A 12,495-nucleotide genomic window follows, 5' to 3' on the forward strand; every position below is an offset into this window, starting at 1 on the left:
ACTGCTGAGGTCATTCAATCACTAATGAAGATCTATAGGATTATTTTCTACAAAGTTAAAGGATAAATCTTTCACATAAGACTTACTAGATTAAATTTGACCCCCTATTAATTTAAATAATTCTACATAAAACTTTAAAAAAGAATAATATATTCTTTTAATAATAATATATTCTTTTAATAATATATTCTTTTAATAATAATAATAAGAATAATATATATATAATAATATATATATTCGTGGTCTCGAAAAATGTTCTCATCAAACGGAAATACAGCGCTTTTTTGAAAGCCGTTTGTAACGATTTCAGCTGTATCTTACATAATGCGTTTTCAAGCAACTCTCAGACTTGATAGCTGGCGATCGCTCTCTTCCAGGATGGTTCCTGAGCCAACTTTCAATCTCTTGTGAGTAATAAGTTTTAAGAGGAGCCATTAATGCAATATTTAGCGGCTGAATTTTGTGATCTCAGAAAATCTGTTTTATTAGATGCTATGAACGTTATTACCTTCATAGAGACTAGGAAGCTTAATTCAAAATTATCTCCTTCATGTGTGAAGATATGAGCGGCAAGTTCAAAACTCTTGTATTGCAGACACAAGTAAGATGGTTATGACGTGGAAAAATTCGTTCAAATTCCTTTATTGCCAAGTATGTTCGTAATTTACCCAGACTATATCAATATCTATTCTCATTAGCTTACTTGTTCGTTGAAATTTGTTTACTGTTTACTTAAGTGTACAAAAAAGCTGTAAATACATAGCAGAGTTTTTAATTTCCTTTCACAGGATGTAGTTAAATTAGAGGCACATAATATTGGAAAATTTTTATTGGCTTAATAGAAAATGATAATAAGGTACTTATAATAATAATACAACAATATAAAATGATTTGTTATATTATTGTGCTGAAAATGGTAGCAATTAAATGCTTCATTACATCAGGACGTTTGTTTTTTTTTTTCAAGGAAACAAAAATAGTACAAGATTAAAATATAGTAACAAATTATGTCAATAAAAAAAATTTGAAATTGTGGAAGGTAGATTATTTCAGTTTGAGATAAAAGCGATCTGAAAAAGTCCTTTGAGGGAGTAACAGTCTTTAAATATGGTGCTCTAGCACCAATCCTCTTCTTTGGTTCACTAGTGCCTAAAATAAACTATATTTAATGGGAAATAAGCCACAATTTTACCAAAAAAATGATTTTATTAACGTTTCGAAGCCCAAATCGGGTTTCGTTGTCAAAGTACAAAATACTACTAAAATAAACAAAAATATTGTTGCTAAGTAAAAGAAATTCTTCTAATAATTTATTTAATTTGACTCATTTATATCGGCAATTCAGATACATATGATACATTTTAAAGTAGAAGACTTTAAAATGATATTGCCAATATTTATGAGTTGCGTTCCTGGGACGACTTTACTAATACATAGTTTTTGTAAATTTGAGTCATTTTGAGGGTCAGGGGGGTGCAAATGCCCCCTTGACTCTGCCAAATGACGTCCCTGATATTTTACTTTGTTTAAACCTTCAAATAAAAAAGGACCAATAATATGCTCTCCCAAAATTACATCCCAAACATTCCACTTTTGTGGATACTGCGTACACAAGCAGATACTCAAATGAAGAGAATTAGAATTTCTCTAATTTCTGAATCCTGAATAATTTTCTTTTCCCTAGATTGATCTGACGAGCAGCAGTTTTTAAATTTGTTATTAGTACACCCAAACTTTTCAAATTGATGAATAAGCTATAATAAATAAATTAATAGTATTTTGTACATAATGGCCCCCAAAGTACCATTTTATTATTTGTACCCTTTCTGCAGTTTTGTAAACAGTCGGCTTCTTGAATTTTTACTCTCACACTTGGAAAAAAATAAATGAGCCTTCTTACTTTGAAGCGTTTGATTTGATCGAAACAATCGGCTTTATTCAGTCTAACTGATTCGCATTCACGCACAATGTGGAGAGGGGACTAGAGGCAAATATGTTTGTGATCTTTGTCTATTAAGTGAATACATAATGTTAATATCTTCATTAGATCTCTCGCGCTATTTTGTAATGCCAACCATAAACTTTTTCCGAATCTGTATATAATATGAACATGAAAATAGTTTACAAGATCAGACCTAAGCTAGAGCTTAGAATCCGAATGATTATGTAGATTTTATGTTGTCTCTGTCTTGCTGCATGGTTGTATAAGTTGGACAATGAACTCTAAAGCAGGAAAAAGAATAGATAAAAAGTAAAGTTAAAAGCAAAACAGTTACCAACGGTGAGGTACTTCTTCGCATGAGTAAAGAAACAGAATTACTAAGCATGATCAAAAAGAGGAAAATACAATACTTGCGTCATGTGTTGAAAGTTCAAAGATATGAATTGTATGTATATGAAGGGTACAGTACGGTACGGTATATTTTCAAATGTTAATAACTATGTACTAAGGCTATATTTTGCATTTTTACAACTAGAATAATGACTTCTGATGGTTTAGTACAGAATGGCGCCGAAAACTCAATTTTAAAAAATGTGACTGCCTGTTTTTTCCCTCTACCCTTCATATATAATTTTTAAACTAATCATTTAAGCTCTACTAAATGTGTATCAACTGATATTATTAATTAAATCAAATTTTATCTTCCTCTTCATAACATTATCATTCCCTCAACATAAGGACAATTTTTATGTTTTGCCACAAAACATTTCATTAAAGTCATTCATTAATCGAAGGCTAACTTTAAACCCATTGCAAAATTGATTCCCCACACCCCTTATATTACATTTGGATGACCCAAACCAATAAACATTCCTCAATGACAATTTTCACAGTTCGCAAAACTCGTATTTCAGGAATAGCGACTGGCTGGGGAGCTACCAAACAGAACGGACAAACTTCCAACAAGCTGAGAGAAGTCAAAGTGCCCATCATGTCGAACATCGATTGCAGAAAAACGGGATACGGAAACAAGATAACGGATAACATGCTGTGTGCCGGTTATCAGGGAGGATTAAAGGATTCTTGTCAGGTATGTCAAAAAATATTATAAAAACACTAGTTATTTGAATTAGTAGGAATAATGTTAAAAAAAAGGTGCACAAACAACTTGTTCCTCAAAGGGATAAAAACAGTTTTAGGTAAGTGTAATAACATGGACGATAAAAATTAAAAATTTAGGTTTGATGGTTGAATATAAATTCCACTCAAAACTATAACTTCTACCAAAGCTATCAGAACACGAAGACAAATAATTGCTGCAAAACATTTCGTTTGAATTTCAAAAAAAAAAAATAAGAAAAATTTATAATCCCCAAATTTATTATAGTTCGGATAGAATTTCAGAATAAAAACTATACAAAACTAAATCTATTCTAAAAATCTATATTTTATTTATTTTCGTTTAGGTTATGTTGGTAACAACAGAACAAGTGGGTCGAGGTGGAGGTGTAGGTCGCGGTGGATGCTACTAGTTAAGTCGCGGTCGATGTCGACAGCACATAGCAAGGAGGTCACCTGCGCTGTCAGTCGAGCTAGAACCACTATTAAGTGAAGTAGTTCAATGAAAGAATGACAAAAAGACTGTGCTTTTGCGATGTTGCGTCAGTCAAGTGATGATAGTGATGAAATGTCAGCTGTAAATAATCAGATCCTCCTTCATATTTCAAAAATTTACTGAATTTAATTACTTTAGAAATTCTGTCAGGCAGGAATTCGGTCAGGCCATGGAGCTGGGATGTCTACATTGTAAAATGGCGTCCATCCTATCCTCCCTGCTATGGCATGCTGGACGAGCCATACAGCCTGTAGTCAACACCCCGAAGTATGAGCGGGAATACAAAGTGTACCAATACTCATACGCTTATGAAACGCACCTGGCGGATCGTAAGGGCCTTCACATTTTACTCATTTTCAACTAGTCTTGAGTGAAATGTCTTTAATCTTTCCTATCAGCCTCTCTTGGTTAACTCTTGTTTCTTCCGACCCCGAATGGCTATTAGGTTTCCGAGGGCAGACGGGTCACTATATTTCTTTCTACTACATACTCTTCACCGAATGATTGCCGGTATAAGCAATCCCCCACGTACTGACCAACGGCTTCGGGCGGATGAGTTGGTAAGTGGCAGGGCACTCTTTTGTCCTAGGGTCAAGAAATTGGCCCTAAAGGCGGATGAACCAATGAAGTGGTCAACGGCATAAGGATACGGAAGGGAACGGAAAACCACTGTATTAAAGGTCTAAAATGGCATTCCTAGACAATCATAATGGCATTTGAGAAAGCCCAAAGACACCTTACTGATCATGGAAGTCGGATACCAAGATCCGGCAGGAGAGGTACACTTGAAGAATATGAGGCCTCTCAGGTCGTCAGCAAACGAAACCCTCATAATCAGAAGGAAACCAAGAAAACCATTGGTTCAGAAAAAATAGAAAAAGGAAGAACCCTAAGACTGGCCACATGGAACGTGAAGAGTTTGTATCAACCAGGTAAGCTCGATAACCTAACAGCTGAAATGGATCGCCTTAAGATAAATATATTCGGTATCAGCGACGTTCAATGGCCCGATTCAGGAAAACTAAACACAAACAACGGCATAATATATTACGTTGGTAACAATGATCCAAGACATCGATATGGAGTTGCCATACTTGTAGACAAAGAGACAAATAAATCTGTCGTTGGCTTTACCCCCTACTCAGAAAGATTTATGATGATTCAGTTACAAACATTCTCTAAAAAGATAAACGTTGTCCAAATATATGAACCTACTGCGGACAAAGATGTGGCCGATATAGAAAGGTTCTACATGCAATTGAACGAAATCATAAGATCCACAAAAAAAAATGACATATTGTTGGTGATTGGAGATTTCAACGCCAAGATTGGAAAAGGAAAAGTGGATGGATGTGTGGGAGAATTTGGCTTGGGAGAAAGAAATGAAAGGGGGGACAGACTTGTTGAATTCTGCCAAAGCGAGGAGATAGTAGTAATGGATACCTTATTTAAATTACCTAAAAGAAGACTTTATACCTGGATATCACCGGCGGATTCGGAAGATCACATTGTAAGAAACCAGATAGATTACATTTTAATCAAATCCAGATATAAAAACACTATAAATTCTGTGAGAACATACCCCGGAGCTGACATAAATTCAGATCATAATCCATTAGTAGGCGTAATGAAGATAAAACTGAAAAAGATCCAAAAACAAACAAATATACCACGATTTGATGTCTCAAATATAAAAGAAGAACCTGTACGTCAGAGGCTAAAAGGAAATAAATGATAACTTAAAGAAAATCAAACAAGATGTGATAAAGACAACAAATGTAAATGACAAATGGAACGTGATACAAGAAACGTTAGTAGAGGCAGGAAAGAAGATATTACCCACAAAAATAATAAAAAAACAGAGATGGATGACTTCAGAAATCCTAGAGCTAATGGAGGAAAGAAGGAAACATAAAGGCAGGAGTAAGGCAAAATACAAGGAAATCCAGAGATTAATAGGAAAGAAAATAAAAGAGGCCAAATCCACCTGGCTGGCAAATCAATGTAGTGAAATAGAAGAATATTCTAAAAAGTATGATAGCTTTAACATGCACAAGAAAATAAAGGAAATCACAAATACACAGCGAAAAAAGAGAGATGGCCTTCTTAAAGACATAAATGGAAAAATTATTATAGAAGTCAAAGAGAAATTAAAAAAGTGGAAGACATACATAACAGATCTGTTTGAGGATAATAGACAAGAACCGGAAGAAATCGACAGCGAAACGGGACCAGAGATCATAATGGAGGAAATCGAACAAGCAACACGAAACGCAAAAAACGGAAAAACTGTAGGTCCAGACCAAATTCCTGCGGAATTACTGAAATGTCTAGACGATGAAACTCTACCGGTACTACTGGATCTGTTTAATGAAGTATATAAAACCGGAAAAATCCCTCAGAAATGGTTGGTGTCCACCTTTGTAACAATACCAAAAACAATATACGCCAAAGATTGTTCGGACTATAGGACAATATCACTAATAAGCCATACCCTCAAAATATTTCTAAAGGTGATTCATGGAAGATTATACAGAAAGCTAGAATATGATATGGATGATACCCAATTTGGGTTCCGCAAAGGACTTGGAACAAGAGAGGCATTGTTTGCGTTTAATGTCCTCTCTCAAAGATGTTTAGATATGAACCTGGATATTTATTCCTGTTTCATCGACTTCGAAAAAGCGTTCGACAGGGTCCGACATGAAAAACTAATAGAATTAGTGAAAAACAGAGATATAGACAGACGAGATTTACGAATTATCATCAATCTGTATTGGAATCAAAAGGCCAATATAAAGATAGAAGAACAGGAGTCCGAGAATATTGATATAAAGAGAGGAGTAAGACAGGGTTGTGTTCTGTCGCCGCTACTGTTTAACCTGTACAGTGAAGCCATATTTCAGGAAGCGATAGCGAAGCTAAGTGATGGAATCTCTATAAACGGAAGAATAGTAAATAACATCAGATTCGCTGATGACACCGTTATAATGGCAGACACCCTGGAATCACTACAAGAATTGATAAATAGAATTAACGAATATTGCATTCGATACGGACTAAAAATAAACAAGAAAAAAACTAAATTTATGATTGTCTCAAAAACAGAACATGGAAATGAAAGGTTAATGATAGAGCAAACCCAAATAGAAAAAGTTAAGACATACAAATATCTGGGAACCTGGGTTGATGACAAAAATGACCAAAGCAAAGAAATTAAATTCCGAATTGAAACTGCAAGGCAAGCATTTATAAAAATGAAGACACTGCTTACAAACAAAGACCTTCAGTTGCCTCTCAGATTGAGGGCTCTAAGATGCTACATATTTTCTATATTGCTATACGGAATGGAAGCTTGGACATTGAAGAGACAACACATAAGAAGAATAGAAGCGTTCGAAATGTGGTGTTACAGAAGAATATTGAAAATTCAGTGGGTTCAAAGGTTTACCAATGTTGAAGTGCTATGACGTTTAAATAAGGAGTTAGAAATTATGAAAAGTATAAAAACTAGGAAACTGGAATATTTGGGTCACATTACCAGAGGAGAAAAATATGAGTTGCTGAGAATTATTATGCAAGGAAGGATCCAAGGAAGAAGAGGCATAGGAAGAAGACGCATCTCCTGGCTGAGGAACCTTAGAGAATGGTTTAACTGTAGTTCATTACAACTATTCAGAGCAGCAGCCAACAAAGTGACCATAGTCATTATGATATCCAACCTCCGATAGGAGAGGGAAGTTTAAGAAGAAGAAGAAATTCAAAAATAAACTGAATACAAAAAAGGGATTATATAAAAAGTATCAACTCAGATAGTGCAGGTAATGACAACTTGGCTTCGAACGGACCAATCACAGGGAAACATCTTTGTAGGCCGCGCAGTAGACATCCATGTAAAACAAACTAATTTTATTTTCAAAAGCATCGATGTAAACCTCCTGGATGGCATCGCGCTAAACTTCCACTGCGACTTACCTGCTCTGTTCTCTTCCATTCACTACAATGTGTTTGTTTTACATGGATATCGACATCGACCGCGACCTTCACCTCCACCGCGACCCACTTGTTCTGTTCTTACCCTTAGACTCAATATGAGTGGTTTCTTGTCCCTTCATCCCAGTCTATTATGGACTTGAGCGACACTCCTACGAAGCCCTGGGGCTTGAGTTGATAATACTTAAATGTAGTGAATCTTATCCTCTCTAACCCTAGGCAATTGCACAGAACGTGTTTTGCCGTCTCGTCATCGTCATACACTATGTTTTCCCACATATCCTTCGATATGTTAAAGAAAAAGATTTGCTGTGTTCGCTATTCTTACCAAATAGGCGTTCCATGTAAACCGCTTGTCTAGTATTAGTCCAAGATATTTGACTTCATTCACAGTCTCTCCACACAGAATGGGCATTGAGACGTTATCTAGATTCCGTCTCCTTGTGACACTGACTACTACTATCTTACTTGGACTGACAGAGGGTTATTTCCTATCGCACTACGTATTAAGGATATTTAATGTTATTTGGAGTGCCGGATAGAACATTCTCATATTTTTCTTTAACCATAATCACCAGATCATCCGTACAGGTCTACATTTCTTGCCTCTGAGCATCCAGAAGCGAGATGAAGTCATACACCAAGTGACCAGAGGAGGAAAGAAAGCACCCCCCTCAGTGGAAACACTTTAGCTGTTTTGTCCAAAATCTTCTCGCTTTGGAGGTCTGTTAGAATCAGCCTATTTTTCAGCATTGCTTTGATCCAGTTGCGTAAAGTAGCGGATATTACTATTGATGCTGTTTTTATTTTTAAAGGTCGATTTTTGTTTTTAAATTATGATATTTTGGCATATATGTCATACTAGTTACGTCATCCATCTAGGCATGATGACGTAATGGATGATTTTTTTAAATGAGAATAGGCATCGTGTGCTAGCTCATTTGAAAGGTTATTAAATTTTCTATCCAGTAATATAAACATTTACATACTTATTTATACAGAGTGTCCAAAAAAAATTTAATTAATTTAGTTATTTGACAAAAAAAAAGAGGAATGTATGTAATTTATTTCAGGCAAAATACATTTTACTACTGTTACAAATCAAAAAATAATGTTTATTTCACAAATAAACATTGCTTTTAGCTTAAATTACATGTTCAAACTTCCAAGTGGCAGGTGGCTGGCGGGAGCTGGCTTGAACATGGAATTTATTCGAAAAGCAATGTTTATTTGTGAAATAAACATTTTTTTTGTTTTTGGATAACAGTAAAATGTATTTTGAACTAAATAAATAACATTTATTATTGACACCCTGTATAAATAATTATATAAATGTTTATACTGCTGAATAGAGAATTTAATAACCTGTTAAATGAGCTAGCACACGATGCATATTCTCATTTAAAAAAATTATCCATTACGTCATCACGCCTAGATGGATGACGTAACTAGTATGACATATATGCCAAAATATCACAATTTAAAAATAAAAATCTACTTTTTTCGGGATTTTTCCTTAAAATTGGTGGTTTACGAAATAACGAATTTATTAATTTCATTTGCACCATACTGTATATGTTCACCACACTATGTTCACCACACCACACCATGTTCACCACACCATGTTGTGATAACCCTACAGTTGTCTAAGTATTTGGTATATAATCCAGTGGTATGCTAGCCATCAATATCTTTGTCTCTTTGTTACGAATAAGATGTCCAACCCTTTTTTTAGTAGAGTAGGACATATTTAATCTTTTCCTGGAGATTTAGTTCAATCAAAGTGGTTTATGGCTTACTTTACATTCTCCGGTTTGATGTTTATTGCAGAGAATTCCAATGTTTAGGACTTTTAGGTCATTCTAGGTTTTCAGCCTGAGTCTGCTCATCAATAATTGTTGATTCTGGGAAGTGGCACCATCAGATCATTTAAGTAGTCTTGGTGCCTGTGCGAGATCTTTGAAAAGAATCTCTTCCAAAGTTCCCTGTTTGCTTTCCTTATCTCTTTGTGGTATTCAGTAGGAGTTTTCCTCTATATTTCCCAGTTCTCCAATTCTTTGGTTTTATTTGATTGCCTCATTATTTTTTACTCATTAAAATTTAGACAGGGTATAGAAATAATTTTTGAACGGGTTAATAGATGAAGTTAAATTTTACATTATTTATTAAGTAGAGAGTGCCGAATCCAACATTTATCTAATGAAACATGTTTTTCCACCTACCTCTACCGAAAGTATACTTTTCCGGACCTGATTTTAGGGAGAAAAGTTGTACTTTTCCTCCCTAGGGAGGAAAAGTACTCTTGCTCCCTAGGGAGGAAAAGGAAAAGTGACGTCATGGTATTTCATTCATTAAATATAACTTATTGACGCCCTGTACAATATCTATTTTCTATTACGTAAGTATCTATACATTTTAACGTTTATTTATAAAACACCCTGTATTTTGCAGAATGGTAAAAAGCAGTAAATTGTTATTTTGATTTAACAATGTTTACATTAATAATTTGACTTATATTTGACAGTTGACAGTTATATGGAACCTATTTGTTAGTTTTAGTTCTAATAAATTTTGTTGGTTAGTTACATAAATAAATTAAGTAAAAATGAAAAAATGACTTGTTATTTGAGGAAGGTGGAAAAACCATATGTATAACATGGGAGTAAAGTGCCTTTTCCTCCCTTGAATGATTACTGCCCTCCGCTACGCGTCGGGCAGTAAATTTCATTCTCGGGAGGAAAAGTAGCACTTTCCGCCCTTGTTATACAAATAGCTATTGTTTTGACTTTAGGGTGATAGTGGGGGTCCACTACATACCAAGAACGGATCTTTCCACCAAATTGTGGGTAAGTTATGTTAAAAATTTTAAAAATACTAATATTTGCAATTTTTGAATTGTCCGTGATTATCTAAGATTTTTAACAGTTCTCTTAATACAAATTAAACTTCTCTGCAAATAATTTCTAGTGACGTTTGCTCTTAAATGTTTAGGAAAACAGTTATCGAAGAGTTTATGATTTCCTGTTCGATGTTCTACAACTAATGCTGGGTGTTTTGTGAGTAGTGGAGTTCGAAAGCAAGAAAGTTGGCCTAAAAAGTATTTAAAGGAAGACAAAGAAAGCTATAGTGTTAGTAGACAGATTTCACATTGAACAACTGACATACCGCTTTATGAATATGAGATAATAGAAAGCTTCATGTGAACAAGAGGTTTCAATACGAATTTATTTGACCAAAAACGCAATGAGTCGTTTGATAAAGATTTGGAACGATGAAACTATCTCCGAAACAACTAAATATGAGTAGGAAAAACATTAGTTTTCTCAGTGTTTCTGTATTATGCCAAAACTTGGACTCTTTGGTCATAATAGCGCCAGAAAATCGATACATTGGAAGTGTGGTCATTCAGAGGTAAGCTCCCAATGGTAGGAACTGTTCATCGTGCATTCGTGCACCTGCTTTTTTGAACTTATGTAGCCTGCGGAAACGAAAATAATTGAGAAAGATTGGTTTTCTCCAGAACCGTTTCAGGTGAATACCAGGAGCAAGGGGACTATCATACGATCGATGGACTGAGCAAATCTGTCATTCAACGAGCCGTTCATTCTGTGAAAGAATGGGCTGCTGACGATAGAAAATGGTGGAAATATTTAGTTGATTATATAATGGGTTTAATGCATAAAACGTAGTACCTGCTAATGCTTCAAGTATGTACTACATTTTTGAAGATTTTATTACACTTACAAAGCATTACTACACTTACAAATGCTTTGTAAGTGTTTTACTACACTTACATTTAATGCTTTTTAAGTGTAGTAAAATCTTCAAAAATGGAGTACACACTTGAAGCATTAGCAGTTCTACCTTTTATGCATTCCACCCAATGTCGTTACCACATTACAAATAATACGATTCTGAGTAATTGGGTAACGAAAAAGAGAGACTTGGACTCTTCGCGCATGCGACCGCCAAAAAAATTGATGCCTTTGAGATGTGGTGCTGGAGAAGAATGCTGCGCATACCTTGGACAGCCCATAGGACAAACATTTCCGTTCTAAACCAACTCAATATTAAAAAAAGGCTGACCACAATATGTCTGCAACCAATTCTGCAATTCTTTGGTCATGTAGTTCGCAGAGGTGACGACAGTTTGGAGAGATTAATTGTTTCTGGAAACGTTCCGGGAAGAACATCAAGAGGACGATCGCCAACTAGATAGTCTGACCAAATAAAGCATTCAGCTGGAAACTCATTCTGCGAAGCTCTTAGAGCAGCTGAAGATAGAGACCAATGGAGAAAGTTAGGATTGTTAGTTGGATTGTTAGGAATATTGGAAGAAATCACGATCCTCAGTAATGGGAAAACGACAAGAGTGAGAGAGAGAGATGGTCTCATGGCAACTTTGAGGTTTTACTATCCTGTTTATGTGTATTCTATCAAGTTTTTCAAAAGAAATGTTGGGGGTTTAGTGGTACAAGACCTAGTATATATTCAAGTTAGCTTCTCACCTTTTTTTAGCTCCTGAATAAACAACCATTTATCTTGACGCATCGTTTCTTATCAAGACATTCCAGAACGGTGGCATGAAACCTAATATGAAAGGTATTATATTGTAGAGAACATTGGATATTCTTAAATACATAACAAAATATTATGTTTTACGTTGTTTTTATAACATAGAACGTTTTTTAGTTTATAACACATGGAAGTTCTATATTTATTCACTATAGTTTCGTCGGTCCAGAAGAAAAATGGCGTAGTAACTGCAAATTTTGTCAATTCCTGTTTATTGCGTAATTAACTTCTAAAATATTTTGTACATATGATACAAAAACGACACAACTATAACTATGTGCTGAGCCACTACAGCGTAGTTGCGTCGTTATTGAAATACGTACTATTTTAGACCTTGTTCTAGATGAAAAATAACGTAACTGCAGAAAGA

The 12,495-nt window shown here is 34.9% G+C and overlaps 1 protein-coding gene across 1 annotated transcript in view; it reads left to right on the forward strand.

Annotated features, from left to right (window-relative positions):
• Nucleotides 1–12,495, forward strand: part of LOC114331779 (trypsin-1-like) — an 81,476-nt gene that overhangs the window by 68,288 nt on the left and 693 nt on the right. The window contains exons 5-6 of the mRNA XM_028281431.2: nt 2,857–3,032; nt 10,342–10,396. Of these exons, the coding sequence (XP_028137232.1) occupies nt 2,857–3,032; nt 10,342–10,396 (231 nt within the window). The remainder of the gene's footprint in view (nt 1–2,856; nt 3,033–10,341; nt 10,397–12,495) is intronic.

The sequence above is a fragment of the Diabrotica virgifera genome, chromosome 8 (genome assembly GCF_917563875.1).
Source record: "Diabrotica virgifera virgifera chromosome 8, PGI_DIABVI_V3a".
In the NCBI taxonomy this organism is placed as follows: Eukaryota; Metazoa; Arthropoda; class Insecta; order Coleoptera; family Chrysomelidae; genus Diabrotica; species Diabrotica virgifera.